This window comes from Cetorhinus maximus, chromosome 1 (assembly GCF_964194155.1).
Source record: "Cetorhinus maximus chromosome 1, sCetMax3.hap1.1, whole genome shotgun sequence".
Lineage (NCBI taxonomy): Eukaryota > Metazoa > Chordata > Chondrichthyes > Lamniformes > Cetorhinidae > Cetorhinus > Cetorhinus maximus.
This window is the reverse complement of record NC_135879.1, coordinates 68,374,958-68,401,376: the sequence shown is the minus strand read 5'-3', so window position 1 is coordinate 68,401,376 and position 26,419 is coordinate 68,374,958. Positions and strand designations below refer to the sequence as shown.

General features: G+C 40.8%; 2 protein-coding genes across 4 annotated transcripts in view; one reads left to right on the top strand and one right to left on the bottom strand.

The window, feature by feature from the left end:
* Positions 1–536: 536 nt before the first annotated feature.
* zbtb49 (zinc finger and BTB domain containing 49) lies at positions 537–25,503 on the bottom strand. Of its 3 annotated transcripts, none has more exons than XM_078541972.1 (8): positions 25,362–25,503; positions 20,540–20,708; positions 18,535–19,715; positions 8,678–8,724; positions 7,660–7,733; positions 6,315–6,397; positions 3,108–3,269; positions 537–1,375 (listed from the first exon to the last, which is right to left on the bottom strand). In XM_078541972.1, exons 2-8 carry the CDS (start codon positions 20,695–20,697, stop codon positions 684–686), a joined length of 2,397 nt encoding a protein of 798 aa, XP_078398098.1. In that variant the 5' UTR covers positions 20,698–20,708; positions 25,362–25,503; the 3' UTR covers positions 537–683. The 3 variants fall into 3 exon arrangements, with proteins under 3 accessions (XP_078398098.1, XP_078398090.1, XP_078398106.1); XM_078541964.1 differs by lacking the exon at positions 25,362–25,503 and adding an exon at positions 25,172–25,303; XM_078541980.1 differs by lacking the exon at positions 25,362–25,503 and adding an exon at positions 21,886–23,391.
* lyar (Ly1 antibody reactive homolog (mouse)) overlaps positions 25,483–26,419 on the top strand; it is a 29,845-nt gene continuing 28,908 nt past the window's right edge. The window contains exon 1 of the mRNA XM_078541992.1: positions 25,483–25,635. The gene's annotated coding sequence lies outside the window, so the exon portion shown is untranslated. The remainder of the gene's footprint in view (positions 25,636–26,419) is intronic.

Here is a 26,419-nt window from a genome sequence, read left to right as displayed (position 1 = left end):
GTCTAAAGTGGGACACAGCATGTGTGTGTCTATATGCAGAATATGTACACAAGTTCATGTACTCGCACCTGCAATTGGAAAAAAAGATTTTGGCACTGTGTATTGCTGAGAAGCAATAATTACATAACATTAACGAAGTAATTCTTAAAAGCCTTTACAAATAAGGACCAGTTTTTGTGCAATATTTATTTTAAACACTTAACTGATCCTGACGGCAAATAACAGTGACCCAAAGAGAGCTGGTGTTGTTGATACAGTAAGGGAAAACTACCTTATGGAATTTTTTTTTGTTGAAGCATTCACAGTGCCTGACATTTCCACCTGCATAGCTTACTTTAACTCATGGTTTGTGGATTGTAAGGAATCAAAGAATCAGGCAGGACGGAGAGTAAGCGATTGGTAAAAGTCTATCAAGTCTTTGTAATGAACTTGCTTTTTTACATTGCAACAAGGTGCTGAGGCATTTAGGTTTAAGACAAAGTTAATTTTGTTTATAAAAAACAATATGCACCATCACATATTGTACACTGATCAGATTCTCTTAAATATCTAAGATTTCATTTATTAAAACTTATAAAAATACATTTCACAAGACTTTTTTCTCCCTCGTGTCAGCAATTATGTCAAAAATAAAATTGGAGTGCATTCTAATTGTCAATTATATTAGTTGAATCAAAACAATGTCATTGATCTAATTCATTATCATTCTGTAATGTTTTCATAGCTAGTCCCCACAGCGTCAGGCTAGAGAGAAATGGTCCTTCATTAGTTCTATATGAAACACTAGGTGTGTGATTTCCAAAGGGCACATTAATGTGAATGTCCAGACTTGTCACTGATGATCGCACAGTTGAGGGGTTCTGGGATGACAGGGACTCTTCAGGCCTTGGACTACTGTCAACAGTGTGAGTATGGGGATGATGGGAGCCTTGAGGCTTGTGGGTTTTGGCAGAACTCAACACCATCTTGTTTTGATGATCATCCACTTGTTGTTGAACCAAAGCATTGTACTCAGATTGAGAACTTTCGTGCATAGTTGCTGATGTCTCAGTCACCCTAACAGAAGGCTGTTCTGGATCACCACGAAGCTTGTCTATTGGAGAGACAGGCAACAGTGCAACTTGCATAGCCTGGCTAAGCGGCTCAGAGTCTGGTGATCTTTGCTCTCCAGGCTGTTGATAATTTTCCTCAGAGCTGTCAATCTCCTCATTTCTTACTTCATGATCTCCGTTGTACCTGCAGTGCATTCGTTTGTGTCTGTGTAGAACAGCAGAACGTGTGAAACACTTGCCACATGTCTCGCAGTTATATGGCCTTTCACCAGTGTGGGTTCGGACATGGCGACGCAAGTCACCAGAACCTGCAAATCGTTTCCCTGCAAGTGAAAATAAAGGTTGTTAGTATGTTTGGCAAGTATATGTTGTTCATATAACTTAACACCAAGGAAAACTGTCTCTAAAACTGCCACCGCTTACTCTGTGATGTAAATTAACACGACATAAATATAAACCCGATTGGATCTACCACTAAAACACAAATAAAAAGAAAATGACACTAAGTATCCTTTATTGATTATCTAATAGAAAAATCCATTTGTACAAAGATTATATGCTTTGAAATTATCTGTTTTTCCTCACGCCATTGATTCTATTAAATACTTTGAGCATTTCTATTCCTGATTATATTACATCGATATTAGTACATTATACAACTGTTCATGAAGCCATTTTATTAACAGCCTGCTACACATTATGGTCATTTTTATGTTGATGAGTTGTTCTAATTAGTTAACAGCAACTGAGACTGTGCCTGCCATTAAAGTTGATTTTCCTCCCCCACTGGCACAGAGCTTTCATGTAGAAGAAACTGGGATTTTACTGATTAAAAAAAATCTGTGGTCTTATTTGACAAGAAAAGCCAATACACTGTTTAAACAAGGGCACTAATTGATACTTTTATATGTTGATAAATGGTATTAGAGAGACACTGCTCATGTTAACAGTGAAACGCGGGAGTTCAATAGCTTAATGGATAAGCACATCACCAAGTATAGTGCTAACTCACACTGTTTAAGATGGTCCAAGGCTTAATCTCTCGTCTTGTTTGAAGTGGTACTAAGGCATTACAAATGAGTTTGACAACTCCTGGTCTAGAAATGGAGGGTTCAGGAAAATTAGCTAGGGTTCCTGCCATTGATGTCCATTGACTCTTTCTGAAAGTGTGTATTTGTCTATGGGTACGGGTATTTATTTAAAGGTGGATGATTCAGAGGGGATCTGCTGATACACACTGCTGCAGATCATATAAGAAAGAACGACCACTTGGCTGAAATACCAAAAGGTGTTTAACACGTACAGAACAACATCTCAGCAAAAGCCAATCTTTTTTAAAAGAAAGGGATTAAAAAGAAAAATGCTTAGTTATTATATTCCCTCAATTGAATTACTCTTGAAAAATTCTGTTTTATTCCCTTTAGTTTGTTGGAGAATTAGGCATTCCTCAAACACATTATGAAATGCTAGCCTGGTAGCCTTGGGTTCAAATAATTATACACAGATAAGATTTCAGGCAAATAAATTTCTATAAGTATCAGAGCACATATCATCCTCAGAAAAGCACCAAAGACTTCACAATATGAAAAGTTAATATAAATATTAAGAAAAATAAAGCATTTAAGCTAAAAAGAGACTTAATGTTTGTAATCATGTTCATGATTTTGGTACTGAGAGCCTATATTTATATTTCTGAACTAAAAATTCCATACCTGTTGAAAAAATACATTATAAAAACAATCCATAAACTCACCAAGTCAGAAATTCACTATTTTAAGTTCTGGGAACTCCTCTGAGCATCACATCACAATCTAACTAAGCAGTACATTAAGACACCCCCATCTCTATCCACTCACAGTACTCTCATTTGTACTGCTTAACACTTTTTGTGACAATAAGCACACTACTCAGCGCCAACAGAGTTCAAGCCCAATCTTTGTGGTTCAATTACTGTCTAATAAAGCTTGCTAAGTGATCAGTAAACCAGTAAATACTTTAAACAAAGGAAAATGTTAAGAGCACAAGCATTTCTAGATGTTTTAACAATGAACCTACCGCATGTTAAACAATTATATGGTCGCTCTCCTGTATGACGGATTCTGTGTTTGACAAGCTTCCTCTGCATGTTAAAAGACTTTCCACACTGGTCACAAGTAAACAGTTTATCTGCACTGTGCGTCTTTTTGTGTTCCTTCAAATTACTGAAGTTACTGAAACCTAAGCAAATTTTTAACAAGTTAAAATTTAAAAAATCACATTGCTGCATACTGCAACACAAGTATTCACAGACTGATTAGTTTGTTAGTAACAAGCAGCACTAGCATGTTAGCATAATATCAATATGTTATAGGAAAAATTATACATAAGCTGCTTGTGGTCTACTCTTTGTTTATCACCTCAATTATCTTCATCATCACCAGTACTTCTGACACAAGACAAGTTACAAGATCAAAATTTATTTTTGTTATTGCAGGAATTATGTTTTTTCCATAGTTCAAGTAATTATGCTTTTCTAAATTCTTACTGAAAACACTCCCAAGCATGAAGCCTTGTACTTTTTCTCCCCATCCAACGTAAGGGTATGAAGTCATCTGCATGATGCATCAATACGCTGCACTAGGAGAGCAGATTTACACCTGTGATCTTCCACAAAACCAGTTTCTGTTTGTATTAGTCAGGATGGCAGGAAGGGGAGAGGCCAGGCGTGTCCCCAGTGAAAGAGTTAAAAAAAAACAAATGCCATTCAGGCCACTTTTGTGCTCCACATATTTGTTTGCTGACAAACTTGACGCTCCTGTTTACACTATTGAGTTGTAGAATGGTCTTCTGCTGTCCTTGGAACCGCAAGAAAATGCGAGCAGAAAAAGAGAGGCACAAAAATTAACTGAATTCATCAGCCTGATTCCAGTCATCAGCTTTCCAAATAGCATGTTCGGCAGTTGATTGAAAATAAGTGCCAAGTGAAGTCTGGGCACGTGAAGATCTTTGGCCTTTCACTTCTACAATTGGAGCTGTAACCCAGCTCTCAAGATCAATTAAAATAATCTTATAGATTTGAAGGATCCAAGGTCAGGTGAATTATAAGAGCCCCAGCATGGTTTCCAGGTACACGTATCTTCAGAACAAAACAGTCTATTCGTAACAGGACGTCAATTTGGCAGAGTAGAAAAGATTGACACCATCAGAAATGGACATGCAAGAGCACATTTTAACTAAGTATCAATTCACACTATTGCCCTACAAGCAGCTGACCAAGTGAGAAACTGAGACTTGAAAAGCGTTGAAGAGCAAAAGATGCCATGATAAAGAGATGCTCGAAGACAGAAATTGAGGACTTGCTTTCCCATTTTTTTTTTTAGTTAAATACATTAAAATCTTATAGATAATAATAGTGGGCTCAAATATATTGTGTTACAAATATCTAGTTAAGAATTAGATGTTAAACACTAGTTTAGAAAGAAAAGTGCAGCTTCTCCCCAAGGTGGTTAAAAGGATAGTGTAGAAGACAGGGGTAAGTCAAAGAGACTGACATGTTCTCACCGTCATAAAGTTTCAAGACAAATTGTTGGAAATTAAAAAGTAAACCAGTAGCAATGGTAAAAGTGACTAGCATTTATCCAAAGAAAGCTGCAAAGGGTGAAGCTTGTGGGAAACCAATCGCTTTTAATGTTTTTACTGCAGACGTAAAAAGAGTCGTGATAGATCATGAAGGATTTCTATTTGATGGGGAATCACTCCTTTTTTGTCCAAGGAAGAAGCTAGAAAGATTGTTCCCCTTATGGATATGGGTTCAGCTCAATGCTTATTGCCAGCAGAAGATTTAGACCTTCCTTCAGAAAGTTTGCTGAATAAAAATGGATTGGGAAAGGGTATTGATGGGAAGTGCGTGCCTATCCCATTGTGTAGAGTGAAATTAAATTGTGCTCTGGTAAAGAAATCTGTTATTGTTGGTAGAGTTTCTAAGTTACCTATTAATCATGTGGATTTTATATTGAGGAATGATAATCAGGCAATGGAGTTATTCCACAATATGGCACATAGTTCAGGAATGGTTCCTGTAAGTAAACACTCTTCACCAATTTGTGATTCAAGAAAAAATACTGATGTATCCACAGTAATGGACAGTACAGAGGCAGCAAAAGTGCCTACATTTTCAAATCCAAATTCTTCACAGAAAGGACTGAGACCTCAAAGTGACCCTGAAAGGTTAACAACATCCAATATTGAGTTAACAATGCCTGTCAGTATTGAGACACAGAATAGAGCTGCAGAAATCCGGGCAACTGGACGGAGTTCAAAAGACCATTAAAAAACCCAAAGTGATCAGAATAATAGTTTATGAATTGCATGGAAGATTCAGTCTTCAGAAAAAAAAACCGAAGGTCCAAAATGCAGAAGCAGTTTGATACTGTTCAAAAATCAAATCAAATAAAGTTTGTTTGGAATGGAATCAGGAAAAACTTGTAGAATTACAAATTATTTAAGGATCAGACCAAACAAGAATATCAAACTTTTCTGCTTGGAAAAAAAAATTGACTGATATATTTAAAGTGGCTAAGGAGGATTTTGACCAATGAAGGAACGAGTTGTTGGCAGAAACAGAAGCCATTTTGAACTTGGCTCAAAAGGAAAATTTATAATGTTTAAGTCAGGAAATAGAGCTTAAGAAATGAAATCTATAGCTTAAGGAGGAGGAAATGGTTCAACTATGGGATTGACTGGGACTGTCTTTCTAGATTTATATAATGAAGAAACTACAAACATGGAGGACAGTGAGGTTCAGAAGCTGAAATCTGAACAGACTTAAAAACTGAGCCTGTAACTTCATGTGAATGGCAATGAAAAATTTCCTTTTGCAGACACAACTTTCGATTATAATTATTGTAAGAAGAAAACTTTCTGAAACACTACGAAAAGTAATATTTTACATCATAAGCTGGACATGGAATTCAGCAGTGTGCTGTTATCAAGATGGATTTGTGAATTTCCTTGGACAATGAGGGGATGATTAACATATATTGCATGTTGTAAGATAGTTGTACGATATATAACATTGTATGTTGTAATGTGTTAAATGGTATAAATCAAAATACATCTCATTGATGGTGCATTTTCATGAACATTACGGAAGCTTTTAAATTGGAATAATGAACTCGGATTTACCCTATCCTCGCCTTCCATGATGGATCTTAATGTAAAAGGTCAGAATTTATTCATCATCAGTTTACAGATGAACAGAAATGAAATATTTCAAACACAAACCTCGACCACAAATGTCACACAGATGAGGTTTCTGGCCTGTGTGAATAACAATATGACGTTGTACATCACCAGAGGCGGCAAACCTGAAATGAAGGACAAGACTTTAGACATGAAAAACAAAATTTGTTTTATCTTTTTTTTAAAAAATGTCCTCATTACAACTTTCAAACTAATGTACACTCTCCTATGCTAGAGACTCTCTTCCACCCTCCCAAAAAAAGTTCATGCAAATAGCTAACACCAGACTGTAAAATTACTAGACATTCATAGTAGCTGTGCATTCTTTTGAATCTGATCATCTCACTTCTGCCCATAGCACAGAAATATTACTATATTTTTAAATCTCACATATAGATCTAAAAATGTTGTGGTTGGTTTTCCTCTCCGCTGATACTCTGCAAGTGACAGTCACTTTTCAAATTAATGGTATGCTCCACATTACAAATAAAACATAGCCCTATTGCTTGTTAAACTTTGAAAAATATCCATCCATGTATTCCTGACTTTACTAAACTTAGGGCTCTCTGCTTCTCTGGTCATCTTCAACCCGACTTGGCTCTCTAGGCCTTCCTAACTTGACATAACCCTTCAGGTTTTCCCCATGTCTTGGCAATCTGCCGACTTACCCCAGACTGATCCATAGAGACACAGTGGGCTGAATGTATGACAGAGGCGGGTAGTCAATTAAGGCACTTAAAAGGGCAATTAGTCCCTATTTTTGGGCACACTTGAAATATTGCAAGCACTGCATGGGCCTCCCCAACAGGTGAGAGAAGACAGCTCTGCACTGAGAGGTCACAGCCTTGTTACATTTGAGGCTTTTGAAGAGTTTGCCGGCACAAATGACAAAGCTGCTGTCTTGCATATATTGCAGCCTTGCCATTGCAGGTTGAAACTGTGGAGATGGTTGACTCCAACAGACATATACATTTTACATTTGCTCTACTAACACTGATGGGGCTGCAGTGCCTCCCTGTCGATCCATCAGTCCAGCTGTCAGCAGCGATCCCACTGGTCTCAGAGTGGGAGCCTCTGAACTCCATTGCATTGGGCCCTGATGTTCTGTGCTTCCACTTCCAGAACCTGTCTGCCATCACAAACTGAACGGCAAATGCCTTCCATAAAATGAGCCACGCATCCCTGACCCCATGGGGATCGGACCCAGAAATGGTCCTGTCATGGATTCCCAAAGCTGTAGGAAAATTCAGCCCAACGTGTCCATTAATGTCCCATGACCAGAGTAAGTGGTCGGAACAGGTCTCATGTATTAGTGCTGCTATAAGCAGTTTACACAGCAGTAAATAACTATCAATAATATGTTTTTAGAAAAGGTTGCTACCATTACCTTTTGCCACAGATCTCACAGATGTATGGCTTTTCACCAGAGTGTCGCCGTAAATGAGTTTGCAGATTTCCCGCCTGGCAAAAATTAAATAAAAATTCAGGTTAACATATTGAAACCCACAACACAAAGTGATATACAATCTCAAACAGTCAATTCCCCCACCATATGCGATCATTATCATTCTTTGATTTGAAGTATCCCCCACACATCACCAAGAGTAAAGCAATGCTTCTTTAAGATGTTTTTGATATCTCTCATACCAATTGCATGACTTGCTCTTCCCACACTGAAGGCAGTATTCGTGCTGGAACCATTTTCCTGTTAGTAATGTTACTATCTGTGACACATTGCATGAGCTACCTGACAGTAGCACACTGAGCAGACACTCCCATATACACACAAATCCTTGTTACAGTTCAGGACCTTATGGCAAATTTTCATAGAAATGATACGAAGGGAAAAAAGTCACTTTAATTCCTGTGCTTTAAAGTGTAGTTTCTATCTGCAAGTGAAGAAAAAGGTCCTAGACTGTAGGTAATTAAATCCTAATGACCTGTGATGTTGTTTCCTTATTGACTACAAATAATAAGTAAGTGATCATAACTATGGCTCTGTATGTTTATTACTATGTTACAAAGAAGTTTAACAGTTTGGATAAAGCCTTTCCTCATTTAGTGTTGACTTGCTCTACCTACGGTGTGTGAAAGTATACATGTATGAAAAATGTGGTCTGGATCACATGACTACACAATTTGTTAAGTCACTGGGTTATGCTATTGTGCAAGTGGATAGAGGGCGGTGAGATCACTGCCACAAAAGTAAGATGCACAGACCACGGCAAGAAACAAATGATACCATAGAATCCGAGCAGATATCTACGCCAGAATCAGATTTGTAACAATCCAGCACCACACAGGCAAGGTACTAAAATATTGATCCTTAAACTTTGTTTAAAAAAAAGACAGCAAAAAAATACATTTAGAATACTTTTGATAATACTTTCAAATTACTTTCTTACCTGTGAAAAGTGCTTCCCACAGATGTTGCACTCAAATGGTTTCTCTCCTGTTAAATATAATGAAATACATAATTAGGAAGTTAGACAATTATTCACAATGCACATTGGTCATCCTTCTTTTGTACATGTGTACTGATTACCAGCAACATTTAGGAAAGATAGAATCTATAAATAGGTCTTAAATCAGGAATCACTGATTTGTGAGTTGCTTAATCACAACAATTGCCGCCACATGTGGCATCCCCAAAGGTAAAAAGTGGCTTTAGACTAAATTCTACTCCTTTTTATCTTTCCATGCAGAGTGAAGTGACTGAGTGTATAAATAATGGGGATCATATTTCTACCAAATTATAACATTTGTGCTCTTCTTGTGGCATTGCTCAAAAATATTTTACAATATTGAACAGATTAAAAATAATCTATCCCCTCATTATTATTTGTATTCATTATCCCTCCATTTCAACCTGTCCATTCCATGTAAGTATAAAAGCTTTATTTGTGGTAGATTGACTTAACCAAAGTACATGAAGCATTCCTCACTGAATCAAATTCCACATCGACTGAAAATCAAACTCAAAAAAAGTTTCCATTCATTAAAATGTGACCGATTACATTCCTGAAAACAACTTAGAACTTCTTTGAACAATCACTTTGGCTCACATTTACTCCATGATATAAAAACATATGACTTAAATTATATTCTTATCTCTTAATAACAAAAATTGTGACTAATTCAAGGAGCTAAATTAAGGAGTAGCACTGATGCAAGGATAACAGAAAGCCCAGGGTTCAGGGTGGGAGATGTACTTCTAGAAAGCGGGGATGGTGTTCAGATGAGGCCTACATCGGAAGTGACAGCAGCTTTAGCAGGACTTCAAATCAATTACCAGACTTGAGAGGGGGCAGGGGCCAGTGGAAGGTAGCCAGGTTACAGAGGGATCATAAGGGACTGAAGTCTGAAAGAGGATGGTAAATATGGTCCAAAAGCCACATGATGGCTTCTGTGAGTTACAGTTTGCTGCCCTCTTTACATCTCCTTCTTAACAGAATAGTACTCTTTGTGCACATCTTGTGATTGTGACATGGATGTATAGTAGCACCCGAGAATTGCAATTTTTTGCTCAGAATATTGGGCTTCAGCTGAGCAGTGAAGTATTAGGATGAGGGTGCATTCTGAGATCAGGAATAATCAGGAAGCCTAGCAGGATGCATCCAAAGGATAGGGAGAACAGTTGTTGGAGATGGGATAATTAAATATAATGAGCTAAAAACTGGTTCAGGTTGTGCTGCTACACAAACTACATAGATTACCCAGGACTCTTTTACGGGAGGCAGTGGCGTAATGGTTTTGTCAGAGGACTAGTAACCCAGATACCCAAGGTAATACTCCAGGGACACGGGTTTGAATCCCACCATGGATTTGAATTCAATAAAAATCTGGAATTAAAACCACAAAACCATCGCCAATTGTTCATCAATGTCCTTTAGGGAAGGAAATCTGCCGTCCATAGCTGGTCTGTCCTATATGTGACTCCAAATCCGCAGCAATGTGGCCGACTCTCAAATGCCCTCTGAAATGGCCTAGCAAACCACTCAGTTCTATCAAACCACTAAAAGCAAGTCAATAAGGAATGAAACTGGATGGACCACCTGGCATCGACCTAGACACCAGAAATGAAAATGGCAAAGTCTGCTCTGTCGACCCTGCAAAGTCCTCCTTACTAACATCTCGGGCTTGTGCCAAAATTGGGAGAGCTGTCTCACAGACTAGTCAAGCAACAGCCTGATATAGTCATCCTCACGGAATCATACCTTACAGACAATGTCCCAGATACCACCATCACCATCTCTGCGTATGTCCTGTCCTACCAGCGGGACAAACCCAGCAGAGGTGGCGACACAGTGGTATACAGTTGGGAGGGATTTGCCCTGGCAGCCCTAACATCGACTCCGGACCCCATGAAGCCTCATGGCATCAGGTCAAACATGGGCAACGAAACCTCCTGCTGATTACCATGTACTGCCCCTCCCTCAGCTGAAGAATCAGTACTCCTCCATGTTGAATACCACTTGGAGGAAGCACTGAGGGTGGCAAGGGCACAGAATGTACTCTGGATTGGGGACTTCAATGTCCATCACCAAGAGTGGCTCAGTAGCACCACCACAGACTGAGTTGGCAGAGTCCTAAAGGACACAACTGCTAGACTGGGTTTGCACAAGAGGGAAAAACATACTTGACCTCATCCTCACCAACCTGCCTGCCACAGATGCATCTGTCTATGACAGTATCAGTATGAGTGACTACTGCACAGTCGTTGTGGAGATGAAGTTCTGCCTTCACATTAAGGATACCCTCCATCGTGTTGTGTGGCACTACCACTGTGCTAAATGGGATAGGTTTCGAACAGATCTAGCAGCTCAAGACTGGGCATCCATGAGGCGCTGTGGGCCAACAGCAGCAGCAGAATTGTACTCAACCAAAATCTGTAACCTCATGGCCCAGCATATCCCCCACTCTACCATTACCACCAAGCCAGGTGATCAGCCCTGGTTCAATGAGTGCAGGAGGGCATACCAGGACCAGCACTAGGCATACCTAAAATGAGGTGTCAACTTTGTGAAGCTACAACTCAGGACTACTTGCGTGCCAAACAGCTTAAGCAACATGCAAGAGACAGAGCTAAGCGATTCCACAACCAATGGAGCAGATCTAAGATCTGCAGTCTTGCCACATCCAGTCGTGAATGGTGGTGGACAATTAAACAACCAAATGGAGGAGAAGGCTACACAAATATCCTCACTTTCAATGATGGGGGAGCTCAGCACACCAAGATAAGGCTGGAGCACTTAACTGCTACAATCTTCAGCCAGAAGTGTCGAGTGGATGATCCATCTCGGCCTCCTCCGGAGGTCCCCAGCATCATAGATGCCAGTCTTCAGCCAATTCAACTCACTCCACGTGATATCAAGAAATAGCTGAAGGCACTGGACACTGCAAAGGCTATGGGCCCTGACAATATTCCAGCAACAGTATTGGCTTGTACTCCAGAACTTGCCACGCTGTTCCAGTACAGCTACAGCACTGGCAATGTGGAAAATTGCCCAGGTATGTCCTGTAAACAAAAAGCAGGACAACCTGACCAATTACCACCCTATCAGTCTACTCTCAATCATCAATAAAGGGATGGAAGGGGTCATCAGCAAAGCTATCAAGCGGCACTTGCTTAGCAGCAACCTGCTCACTGACACTCAGTTTGGGTTCCACCAGGGCCACTCAGCTCTTGACCTCATTACAACCTTGGTTCAAACATGGATAAAAGAGCTGAACTCCCGGGGTGAGGTGACAGTGACTGCCCTGGAACATCAAGGCAGCATTTGACCAAGTATGGCATCAAGGAGCCCTAGCAAAACTGGAGTCAATGGGAATCAGGGGGAAAGCTTGCCAGTGGTTGGAGTCATACCTATCAGCAAGGGAGATGGTTGTGATTGTTGAAGGCCAATCATCTCAGGACATCATTGGAGTTCCTCAGGGTAGTTTCCTAGGCCCAACCATCTTCAGCTACTTCATCACTGACCTTCCTTCCATCATAAGGTCAGAAGTGGTGATGTTCGCTGACGATTGCACAATGTTCAGCACCATTTGCAACTCCTCGATACTGAAGCAGTCCATGTCCAAATGCAGCAAGTCCTAGACAATATCCAGGTTTGGGCTGACAAGTGGCAAGTAACATTCATGCCACACAAGTGCCAGGCAATGACCATCTCCAACAAGAGAGAATCCAACCATCGCCCCTTGATATTCAATGGCATTACCATCGCTGAATCCCCCACTATCAACATCCTGGGGTGATACCATTGACCAGAGACTGAACTGGATCAACCATATAAACATTTTGGCTACAAGAGCAGGTTAGAGGCTAGGAATCCTGTGGTGAGTAACTCACCTCCTGACTCCGCGAAGCCTGTCCACCACCTACAAGGCACAGTTCAGGAGTGTGATGGAATACTCCCCACTTGCTGAGTGCAGCTTCAATGGCACAAGAAGGTTGACACTGTCCAGGACAAAGCAGCCCGCTTGATTGGCAACCCATCCACAAATATTCACTCCCTCCACCACCAACGCATAGTGGCAGCAGTGTACCCTTACAAGATGCACTGCAGGAACTCGCCATGGGTCCTTAGACAGCACCTTCCAATGACTGCTATCATCTAGAAGGATAAGGACAGCAGACACATGGGAACATCACCTGTAAGTTCCCCTCCAAGCCACTGTAATTATAGTTTTGGGAAATGTAGGACTCCAGCTTTAAGAATAATCCTGTGTTGTAAGATCACATGATTTGGGTAAACCCATGTGTTAGCAGCGCATGGAACCTCTAGTAGGGAGTTCTCCTTTAGTTATGGAGTTTGATGTACACATGTAATTGCTGCTGCTGTCTTGTAAATAAAATTAAATGTGTCTACACTAAAAAAAAACATTATCTGGAAGATCAACTCCACAACAGCCACTCACCATCCTGACTTGGAAACATATCGCCGTTTCTGCACTGTCGCTGGGTCAAAATGCTGGAACTCCCCCCTTCCCTAATAGCACTATGGGTGTACCTACACCACATGGATTGCAGCGGTTCAAGAAGGCAGCTCACCAGCACCTACTCTATGGCAATTAGGGATGGACAATAAATGCTGGCCTAGCCAGTAATGCCCACATCCTGTAAATAAATAAAAAAAGTCAATGCTGCCGGCCATTACCTGCACAGCCTGAGTGGGTTTCCCATTGGTATCATTGAAGAAACCCAGGCAGTTAAAGGCACCCTGGAGCTTTCTGCTGCTGAGGAATATTAACAGAGTTAGTACTGCTTTGAAGCAGTGCTGCGCAAATTAATTTTTAGCCGAATGAGTACATTTTCTAAACTGTTGCATTTGTATTTAATCATGTTGTAAATGCAATAATTACATTTCAAAAATAAGTTATGGTTGTGAAGGGCTTTGGGATGCCTGAGCTTGTGGAGGGACGAGGTCTTGTGGCACAGTAGGTAGTGCCCCTGCCTCTGAGAAACCCCAGGTTCAAGTCCCATGCCAGGACTTGATGGCCAAGGAAGGTGTGTGTATAACATGGTATCAACTTGTACATCCCTCCAACATATACCAATGGCAGGTGGAGAGAGAGAGAGAGAAAGAGAAAGTTTGTGCAAGGTGCTAAATGAATGCAACTTCTTTCTTTCATATTATTGATGTTATGTTTAGGATAATAGAATGAATAGAGAAATTATCACATCAGAATTTTTTGCTGGAATATGAGCATAAGGGGAGAAATTTGAATGATTTTGCACAATGTGGTTGATGAGAAATGAAAGTAGAAAATAACCAGTAAGAAAGAGACAAACACCTATCCACTGATGAAGAAAATTTGCCAATTCCTTAACATGGATGACAGGTCTGGAGCACCAAACAAACACAAGAAATATAATATACATATATGTTATAGAAGTTATTGATAATCAAATGCAAATTATTTCTTTATAAATTTTAGCAACAATCTCACAACTTGTAAACTTCCATTGTGGATGCCACTTGACACTGTAACAGATAAAGGATAGCACCAACAGGCACTGCCAACATAAAAAGGCCCCAAAACAGAATAAAGACAGCCCAAACATCAGCCAAATCTTCCGAGGAGTGATAATCACTGTTGGATTGCCACTCCACTCCTCTTTTTTGCACGAAGATGGAGCTGTGCATTTCTGCCTCAGATTCCCAAACCAGTCCTCTTCAGAAATGCACAGCATACCTTCATAGTGCAGTTCCGTCAGAAGGAGCCAAGCCACGCCCCTTTTTATGGCACCAGCTGCCGTACTTCTATAATTCTTCATTCACTAACATTGTGAAAAGCTCTTGGACATTTCAGTATGTTAGTGAATGAGTGCGAGTAAGGTAAATGGGTATGGTCAGTTGGAGGTGGGGTCGGAGCAGCAGGGGGGAGGAAAAAGAGTTGAAGGGTCAGTGGGGGGGCAAGGGAAAGTCAAGGGAAGTAAGTTGTATAGTTACCCAGGAGTTAGACGTGGTTTTTTACTGTCTAATATCTCCTGGGTAATTATCCAGGTAACTGAATCAGAATCCTATGAAGTCTCCGACTCTAACCCAGAGAGGGAAATGTTTTTAGAGGGTCCCGGACGCAGGGGAATTGCCCATTGGAAGTTGAAACTTCCCTGGCAATTCCCGCAGAGTCCTTGCATTGGGATTTCTGAGTGGTCCTGTAGTGCATTTTCCAGGGTACCTCCGGTCTCCAACCATCTGAAGACTGGAAGTTCTGGGCCGTTATATTTATACAAACAAGACACCTTGGAGTAATTTTGAGGCAATAACCTCCATGTTAAATTTTAGACAGCAAGTTCTTAACACCTGAGTTTCTCTGGTAGTTTCAGACAGGCTCCTTTGAGTAGATCATAGCCTGCAGCCTGCTGATGATTCCCAAAGCACACATTCCTCTATGAACAAACACTAGCACTAAATGTTACAGTTCTACTCTGCATTATGAGAAAATAACAACATTCCTTCGAACCAGAAGAGGCTGTTCTACTTTTGTGAGTAGCTTTGAGAGCCTATAAAACCTCAATGAGAAGGGGATAATATACCTCTAATGCACATATACCTTACGAGTGATTTTTAATCTTAATGTTGATGAAATAATCTTCCATCAGATCACAAGTGTGAGTTGAATTGCTGTAAATGTCAACCAAAAATACATTTACCAAAGTAAATTTGTTCTTGTTTAATCGCAGTTGTGCTTCTGAAACATAGGTCAACATCTCCACCCTAAACTAGGTCATTGGGCCATTTGTTCTCATCCTTCCAGGATATTACTCCTACTGTCTTTACTTTTTCATGGCATATCTGACATTGCAGTATCCCCACAGTACTGATTGGCATCCTAGATTATGGGCTCCAATCCTGGTGTAGGTTTGAACTCACTACTTCCTGATCCAGAGGTAAGAGTTAGGCCAAGCTGGCATACAAATTGGTATTTGAATCTGGGACTTCACATGGCTTATTCACAAAATGAGTATCATACCTCTAGAGCAAGGAGCTAGCTGTAGAACAATGATCCAATTAAATATTCCCCATTTCCATATCTTTATTGAATGGTGGATATTTTGAGATAATGTATGGAGGATATAGTTGTGTTTTCAACGGTCTGCTTTCTATTTCTTGGCCTTTTAATTAGATTGACTTTAAATTTCCCACTGAGTCACAGATCCCCAAGTCAAAAATTTGATTGGTTCCCTTTGGTTAACAGGAAATGAAGATCAGTCTGTTCACAATCTACCTGGACCCAAAATAGTGCCGAAGGGATATACTGCAATGAATTGAATAAAGCACAACCCGAGGCTTTCCCTCAACTGTTGCCTGTTTCTTAGGCCACAAGTAATCATACTTCTTCAGAGGGATTTTCTTTTTCACATGAGGCAACTGTCTAATTGGTTGAGGTTCCATGTTCCCTGCATTCTGACCAAAGGACCACCTTTCTTCTGTATGCATAGTCATGCCTGATACCCACTATTTTAGGGCCAGACAGAAACAGGTTGATGTGGATTGAAAATTGCCTAGAGTAAAACAATGCAAGAGAAATTGTTCACTATCTGGTCCCTTTGGTTTACTGCAAACCTGAAACCATGCTACTGACAAGACATATAGTATCTACTCAACTAAAAGCAAGTCACAAAGACTGACCAGAGGGTGGGGAAAACTATATCCTCACAGTTCACTTCCCTCATTAGTAAATACAATAAATATTAATGCAAATTGCCCAAGTTGTCCACAAGTCATACAAGAGTTTGGGCCAAATCTTCCAGTGTCCAGGTCGGAGATTGGACATACGACTGAAGATGTACACTGGGACCTTGTGGAAGTCCTGATGTGGGGGCCTAGGTAGGAAGTGCCTAGGAGGTTTAAACCTCCGATGGGCAATTCCTTTGCTCCCCAGGACCCCCTGCAAATGTCTCCAACTCTTGAGTTACTCTGATGTACTTACCCGAATAGTTACCCAGGAAATGTTAGGCAGATTAAAATCTGGGTAACTACACAACTGACCCACCCTGAACCCCCCCCTGACTAACCCCCTTGAACCCTCAACTACAGCTGCCCCAACTACCCCCCCCACCCCCCAAACCAACTATCCCACCAACCCAACTACCCCACTGACCACCTCACCTGATTACCCCTCAATCTGACCTGATCGGACTGTCCCCACCCACCCCCTCTCGCGAAAACCCAGCTACCCCCCAGACCCAACTACTCTGAACACCCCACCAGGCCTGGCTATCTGCCAACCAGAGTACCTCTCCTGATCACCTGACTACGCCCTGAACTGACCTACCCCTAACCTATCTACCACCTCACCCGCCTGCCCACTTACTTACCAGGCCGCCCACTTTCTTACTCACTCATCCATCCACTTCACCTGCCTACCCATTCACTCACTCACTCAACCATTTACTAACATTCAGATTGGACATTTAAACTTACCACATGGCAGCTAGTGCCATCAAAAGGGGGCATGTCCTGTCTTTCCCTGACCCTACTCTGCTCTGACGGAGATTCCTGGGGTTGTCATGTTGCGCATTTCTTTGACAATCTGACTTGGAAGGCACCAGAAGAACTGCGCAGCAGGGTCGGGTCGGTTCTGGGCAATTTTACAGCGTAACAGCAATCCAACTATCATTGCCACTGCTCCGAAGATCCGGACCTATATATGGCCACGCAAACTGAGCCACTTATCGCGCCTATCAATAATGTATTCTTGGTCAAGCAGCATCCGTGCAGAGAGAAAGAGAGTTAGCATTTCAGGTTGGTAACCTTTTATCAGAATAGAGTCATCGGCTTGAAACTCTGTTTCTCTCTTCACAGATGATGCCTGACCTGCTGAGTATTTCTAGCATTTTCTGTTTTTATTTCAGATTTCCAGCATCTGCAATATTTCGCTTTTGTAATGATGCCTTATAAATGGGTTGCCAAATTTGGTTTCATGGCCTCAAAGCACAGCTCCTTTACCCCCCAACTGCATTCAAGTTCCCATTAGAGCAGTGTTCCCCACTTCACCAGCTGAACCAGTCCTGGTGTCGGCTATCAATGTCTAACATTGAACAGGCAGTCACAGCCATTGCATGTGCAGAAGAGAGCATGTACAAGTGGCGCATTGAAAGGAGTGGCAGAAATGGTGTACAGCGAGGAACATTGACCAGGGAATAGCAAGGCACATTGTGGAGCATGGTCCACTGGCAATTAAACTGGTGAGTGAGACATAAAAAAGAGTAATTTTGTTGAATTGAGTTAAAGAGTGGAGCTGAACCTGGGGGCACATGGAAGAGGAAAACAGAAAAAATAATTTTTGTGCAATGTGAGTGGATGTCCTGGACCCAGGCTGTGCAATGCAACTGCTTTAGCTGAAAACCTTTGGTTGAAAGCATCACACTTTTCCTACTAGCACAGGTCTCTCTTACGACAGGATATTCTGATGTTGTGAATTACAGAACACCAAGGACAGCCAAGTCTTCAAAATGACCCAAGAGCTCCTCTAGAGCTGCCTGACTCAAAAAAAATGCTACAAGCTAAGACTATTATCTTGATTAGAGTGTTAACTTTGGGCAAGTAGTTGTCACACAGTCAAATGCACCCTTGACTATGCTCTTCAGAGTTTGGGAAATGTAGACAGCAGTGACTCTTTGTTGTTTGTAATTTTTTTTCCTTGGTTCTTCAGCTTTGAAAGTGCACAACAAAAAGCCTACCATGACGTACTGTGATTCATTATTTCAAATCTCAGATAAAATCCAAAATTGTGTTTTTCCAACTTACTATACCTGTATGAGAACGTCTGTGTAGCTCTAGATTGCTTGGGTGTTTAAACGTTTTACCACATAGTTCGCAACAATATTGCTTCTGTGACTGACAAAATTGGGACTGAACATTTGAGTTATTTACAGACTGGTCAAGAATTTCCTCCGAGTCTCCAGTTGCTCCATGGTCAACCGGTACAAGATCACTGCCTCTTAAAGGTGAGTCAGTTAGTTTTATTTGTTCCTGATCTTTTTCCCCAGCACAATTGCCTTGTCTCAGATTCTCTTTAGGCAGCTTGCTTGAATTGAGTTCATTTATTTTCTCGGCTTCGGTTGTTTCATTCACTTTAGATAACACAGGTGACTCAAGCAGTTTCTTAGGCCACAAGTAATCATACTTCTTCAGAGGGATTTTCTTTTTCACATGAGGCAACTGTCTAATTGGTTGAGGTTCCATGTTCCCTGCATTCTGACCAAAGGACCACCTTTCTTCTGTATGCATAGTCATGCCTGATGAGGAGGGCTCTTGACTAGCACTGTTGCATTCAGAATGCTCAAGGGAAGATACATCCTTTGTGGTTAGTGCCGCATTTAAACCATTATCGAGATCTGCTCTTCTTTGCTCCCCTTGATTATTACTGAAAAAAGGGGACAGGTTTTGTTTGAACATTTCTTTACCATAACAGTTGTACAATTTAGAAGGAGGTTGAGCATTTTGTCTCATTGGATAATCTGAAGAATTCCTGTCTGGAAGTCCAGGCGTTTGGCTCTGCAAAGTGGATGATATTTCAGCTTGAGAAATATCCGGCAGCGGTCTAAATAAAAGGCCCAGCTCCTGTGCTTTATGAACATGACTCTGCATCCCAAACGAGCAATCATGGTTTATCTCAGTGCCATCATTATTTTCTAGCATGTCCTCTGTATCAGCTGTCAAGGCCCCATGCAGTGAAATGGTGCTCGTGGCTGACAAGTTGCTGCTTTCACTTATAACATTTGCTGAAGCCTTTAGGAAAGTATAACACAGACTGAGCACATTTGGTACTTGCAAACACTGAGCAATGTCCAACACGGCCTGGACATTTTCATGGCTAAGATCAAGGTGTGACGTATACATAAAATCCAGAATCTGGCCAATGCCACCAACATTTTTAATATCCAAATGGAAGACGTCACGGCTCTGGCCTGAAGAATTCTGAAATAAGGTCCTGAAAGATTACAGATATAACACAAGATTACTTCAAGCTGAAAAGAAAATGGCAACACTTTACTACTTAAATGCTTTTATTAAAAAAGAATGCAGATGAAGAATTAGATCCTAAGTTGCCACAGCATGAGTTGCAAAAGTGAAAATGTGAAATTTGATGTTTTAGTTCACTCCATAAATGTTATTGCAACAAGGTAATTTAAAAATGCACTAAAGGCATCCAAGGCAGAGCTTTCAGCAAGAAATATTTCTGTCCACTCATAATTCCAGCTGGCCAACAAAACATATGGCTAACAATACTCTCTTCCCCAAATGTCTTTGGAGATGACTTAACACTGGTGTTACATTTTTAAAAAAAATAATCGAACGTCAAGGTTTTTTTTATTCGTTTAGGGGATGTGGGCTTCACTGGCTAGGCCAGCATTTATTGCCCAGCCCTAATTGCCCTAGAAAAGGTGGTGGTGAGCCACTGCAGTCCCTGTGGTGTAGGTAGACCCATGGTGCTGTTAGGGAGGGAGTTCCAGGATTTTGACCCAGTGACAGTGAAGGAACAGCGGTATATTTCCAAGTCAGGGCAGTGAGTGGCTTGGAGGGGAACTACCAGGTGGTGATACTCCCATGTATCTGCTGCCCTTATCCTTCTAGATGGGAGCTCGTGTGACACTTGCTACGTGTAAGACTTGTAATATTTTATATGCATGTGAACAACGCTATTTGGCGATTTTGTTCATAAAGCAAAGGTTGGCAGAAAACAGATGGCTTTTAGAGCGAGTTTAATTCCAGTAAAGAATTTTAAAATAAATATCACAAATAGTTCATACCCACCTAAAATACTGGCTGAATGCAGCCAGCACATTCTTATGGGCCTTAAAGCAGACGCCCTTCACCACCAGCATGCAGTCACATAGGAAGCCTTGGATTCGTTGTTCATGAAGCTGCTGTAAAAGATGGCAGCAGTGGTTTCCTAGGGCTTCAGCTGCCATTCTTTAGCAACCTAGAACAGAGGAAAAAAAATCCTACTTGACATGCTATGTATTAAAATGGCACAGAACCAACCAACTGGAGGGGATGTGGTTGTATTCATATGGCAGGATGAATCAAACTCAGTTCACACAGAAAGCCACTCATAGCTTACAAATAACACAAGAGATTTTGAAACTTTTTTGACAATTAAAATCAAAACCGCCAGCCAATATTATTTATACAATTTGCATTAGTTAAAGTGTAATTCGGTGTGCATGTTTCAAAAGAAAAACTTAACTGACATGTCATTTACAGCATGTGTATGCAATGCTTTCATCCTTCTGGTGTGTAGGAAACAGTGGTTAGGACATTTTAGTGCATTAAATGCATTATGCAAATGTAAGTTGTTGTAGTAAGTTCAAAGATATAATTTCCTCTGCAGTAATGGAACGATTTTATCTCTAAAAAGGGCCATTGAGACTGGCACTATTACTAAATGGGACTGAAGATAATGAAAAGGGGGAGGGTTGGGTGAACATGAAGAAAATCCTGACAGCTCCAATATTTCTAAAACAAAATCTAGCCTAAAATGTGCTGATAAGAGTTAGTCATTTTCTTGTAGGAAATAAATTATGTTGAACTGCAGTGAAACCTGGTAGCTTTTGAGCTTTAAGTCAATTGTTTTAATTTAGAATAATAAATGTCATCCTACTTTCATCTTAGTCAGCTTGGGTTAAAACTCAACTAACCACAGACCTATTTAAATAGAGAGAGAAAAGTCACTTTTGGTTCAATGATTTATTGTCTATTTTTCTAAAGACATTTGTTCCAACCTTCAACATCATTTCAAACAATTATCTATTTGACAAACATACACTATACCCAATATCTCTTCAAGTAAATAAAGATTCATCCATAATTATTTTTTTCAAACGCTTTCCAGAATTGTACAATAAAACTGGTTATACATAGCGGATCAATATCTTTTCCCTCCATCGCACAGCATCCTTCACATTCCTGAAAAAAAATATGCGGTTTGAGGATTACCAGCTGGAAAGTCTTTTACTCTGCATAAACTTTAGAAGGTCAAACTCATTTAATTGGATGCTCAGTTTGGATGCTAAATATACATTACAAAGAGAATCAGCTGTGAAAGTACAAAACCATTGAGCAGGTTCTGATAGCTAGGAAAGGAAAACTGAATTTACCTTGTAATTTGCCAGTTGGTGGCTCCGAATTAATTTTTTTTGGCTAATTTTACATTTTCCCAATCAGCAATTCACAATCTCTGTAGTTCATTGCAGAGGCATTGACAATAAATTCAGAGGCTTCCGGTCAGTTAACAGGAAAGCAGGCACCACACAACAAGCACAATGGGGCTTAAAACACCAAAGATGCTTTTTTTTATGGTCTTACATAGAGATTTTTGGTCTCTCAGGGAATCAAGGCATTTGGGGAGCAGGTGGGAAAGTGGACTTGAGGCCAAAGATCAGCTGTAATCATACTGAATGGCGGAGCAAAAAATAGAGGCAGCATGGTCTACTCCTGCTCCTATTTCTTATGTTTTTTGGTTAAAGTCTGCAACTAGTACATAACATATTGGTACCATGTGGAAAAGTTGGGACTAACAGCACTATAATTTGTTGTATGGTTTGTTCTTTCCTCAGCTGTCCAATTTTATTGAAAATTAAACAAATAAAGCAATGATCCCCAATTTATAGTTTTCACTGAAAATAGCAAACATTTCTGTGATCTCCTACAGTTTTGGAAGGAAAACAAAACTTTTAAAAGTCAGCTGTCTGTAAAACAAAATGGTTGAGGTGAGATGTCTCAGGCAGAGAAAAGTGCAAAATGTTGCCTGTGGAATGCAGCACCCTAAAGTTGAATGTTGGACAGGATTAGATGTTTCAAGGCATAACTGAAGAGGCTGGTTTTAAGGAGACCTTGGAAGGTGTGAAGAAATGTTCAAAGCAGGAAGGATTAGGAAAAGAAAGTTACTGCACGTTGGGCATGTTGAAAGTCTGTCATCAATGGTAGAGCAAAGGGATAGAACACACAACAGGCCAGAGGGAATGAGAAGGGCTGAAGGAGGGCTTTTCCAGATGAGGATTTTGAAGTCGACACCCAGGTGAACAGGCAGCCAATAAAGGTTGATAAGTACTTGGGCAGTAGACATGTAGGAATTTATGAAGGATGGTGGGTAGACAGTACTTTTCAGGACAAACTGAAGTTTATAGAGGGTGGAGCTCAGGAAGCTGATAAAGAAGTTGCTGAAAAAGCCAAGATAGTAAAGATGTGAATATTTGGTTTTAGTGGCAGTGCATATAAAGTAAGGATGATGGTGAGTGATATTTGAGGTGAATGTAGGCAGCCATGCTCCTGCATTGGACATGAAGTTTTGTATCTCAGCTCAGGAAGAAATGCAACACTGAAATTGTGGGTAAATCCAGCAGGGAAAATTTATTCAGAACTTGCTTAAATACTACTATCTTGAAGAATATTAATGTCAAGCTCTTACAATTATTGACATAATTCTATACTCCTCATTATTAAGAAAGTACAGTCTAAATTATTCCACATTTAAATATAGTGCTAGATGTTTAGTAACATCATTAAAAGTTTTCCAACTAAATATTATAAAGAGAGTATTATTCATATTGTACATAATTTTATAAGGTAATACCGAAATTAAACTAAATGTAATGGTATTAACATTTTTTCTAACTTCAAATTACATTCCACACACCTCTAATCGCTTAAAAACGTTGTCAGAAGAAAAGCAGCAATGCTGCTGATTGAATACATTAGTGGAATTCTGCAAGGAATACCACATTATTGAAGGCTCCAAAATTAAAAATTACAAAAGAAAAAAACACAAAATATTTTCAAAATAATAAGCATGTGGAGATCAGATCTTGAAATCCATCTCAGATAGGCGAGGTTAATACTTTCTCTCTACCGTTGAGGCGCTATGTAAAATGAAGCTTCAAAATCTCCCACGGAGCTTACAAAGGAAGCTGGTGTGGGAAATGGAAATGTCATACTGGTTCAGGTGCAGCCTGTGGAGGTGGTTGGCTCTGGCAGCCTGCCCCTATTCCACAGCTTTGACCACGTTGTAGCTCTGGAGAAGGGGAGTACAGTATCTGATAGTTATTTTGAGGCCTTCCACAACCTGTGATAGGCCATTCACAGCTCCACTAGACACATCTTTTGTTTCTTTACTTGTCTCATTACCACTCCCTTCAGCCTTGCAATATCATCCCTTTTGTCATTTAATCACTCCTGCATTCCAGGTTATCCCAGTTCTTATCTCTGTTATTTTACCCACCCTTTCACTTGCTTAAAACCTTAAACGTTTCTAACTTTTCCCAGTTTGAGTGAAAGGTCATCAATCTGAAACATTAACTCTGTTTCTCTCTCTCTCTCTCTCTCTCTCTCATATATATATATATATATATAGATGCTAAACAAAAACAGAATTACCTGGAAAAACTCAGCAGGTCTGGCAGCATCGGCGGAGAAGAAAAGAGCTGACGTTTCGAGTCCTCATGACCCTTCAGCAGAACGGAGTATAGTTAGGAGAGGGGTGAAATATGCTATACTCAATATTTCTATACTCTATGCTTAAGCATTTCTATGCTTAAGGGTCATGAGGACTTGAAACGTCAACTCTTTTCTTCTTCGCCGATGCTGCCAGACCTGCTGAGTTTTTCCAGGTAATTCTGTTTTTGTTTTGGATTTCCAGCATCCGCAGTAGTTTTTTTATATATATATATATATAGATGCTGCCTGGCCTGCTGAGTACTTCCAGCATTTTCTGTTTTAGGACATTTCATACTTTGCTGGATGACAAAAAGTTCTGGTTAATAGATTAAAATAATATTTAATATTGTTGGCGTTGGTAGATGGAATAGATCCAGGCTTGTTGGTCAGAAGTGTGAAGTAATTCGGTGGAAGGGACTGATGTAGATAGGCATTATGTCAGTCACTTGTGTCTGTAACTGGCAGCCTGTTTGGTATATTGCAATTCTCAACAATAAAAAAACAAATCCCTTAAATAACACTCTTATTCAAATCCAACAGCAAAACATACAACTTCTAATTGAATACGCGAAACACTTCAAAATGAGGATAAATTCCACAAAGTGAATGAAGATAGCGAAAATTGAAACATTTAACCATCATTGTACATTTAAAATTGTTTTAAATAAATAAAAATGTATTCAATTCTGCAGTCAAACTTCCCTTCTGAATAGGTTTTCACTCTGCAATAGATTCGCACCCTCAGTCCTACTCTACCCTTTCTCCCTGCCAAGCCCTAGGAGAGGCTTTCCGGTTCGGTTTCCAGGACAACAGTTACTAAAAGGGGACTCGGGGCCTAAAATGCAGCCGCGGGGAAGAGCACAAAGCGGCTGGATGATTGGGGGGAGGGGGGACACACGCAAGCGCCCGGGGGAAGAGTCGAGGGGGGGGAAGCAACAAATCGGACAGAACTGATGCTGTGGCGCCTCCGAAGGCTTTTCCTGGTCGCTAGGTCACAGCAAAAGGAGCTGCCTCCTCGCCCGTTCAAAGAGAAGCATATTGCAGTTTAGGACTGGGCGGTAACAGCTCACAGCAACCGCAACAAACAATTGGAAGCAGCCCCGGACCAGGCCACGTTCCATTCCCGGGCAAGGTTCTTCACCTAATTGTTTACGGAGTCCGCTTGCTCTTCTCGCCTGGCCTGTCCTGCCCCTCGCGCTCGGGCATCTCTCTCTCTCTCTCTTTCTCCTTTCGCACTCAGCACTCTCCCAAAAGGGCCCGGCCACCCGGAACCTCGGCACCGGGACCAGGAGGAATGCGGAGGATCAGAGGGTTGCACCTTGTTCCGGTGCCGCACGTGTTAAGTTCTGGCGTGTTGGGGTTGTGAGGAGGTGTAAGAGCGCCTGGCGCCCCTCAGGAAATCGTCTGTGACTGTTGTAAGTGCTCATCAAGGGGACCTGGAGCCCCGAGCAGAGTTGAACGATAACTTGTAATTCATGTAGTTTGAGAATGTCGCCTACTTTTGTAATGTTGATTATAGGAGTTGACTGTTCCCTGTTGCTTTGGTCTAAATTAAACAAGATTTGTATGTCGTTTTCTTCCCCCCCCCCCCGGACGGAACGAGGAGTGTTTCAGTTCTACATTGGAGTGTGTGCTCCAGCATGTTCCCTCCGCTTTAGTTGCCAAGTTTTATTCTGTTATTTTTCCTTTCACTCCATCCCACATGCTTGCTTTCTTTATAAACTTACCTATAGGACATAGGAGCAGAAATTAGGCCATCGAGTCTGCTCCGCCATTCAATCATGGCTGATAAGTTTCTCAATCCCATTCTGCCGCCTTCTCCCCGTAACCTTTGTCCCCATACCAGTCAAGAACCTATCTGTCTCGGTCTTAAATACACTCAATGACCTGGCCTCCACAGCCTTCTAGAGGAAGCTTTTCTGGAGGAACCTTTTATTTATAATTGTAATTTCTAAAGAAAGATCTGCTATTATATAGCATCTTTCACAACTTTAGGACAATACAAAGTGCTTTACAGCCATTGAAATATTTTTGAAGCTTAAAAGCAACTCTCATTCTCCTCTGTCTGGCTGAACTTGTTCTCTCACTGAACAATTTCTCCTTAAACTTGTCTCACTCCCTCCAAATAAAAGGTGCGGCTATGGGTCCCAGTTATGCCTGTCCCTTTATGGGGTATGTGGAACATTCCTTGTTCCGGTC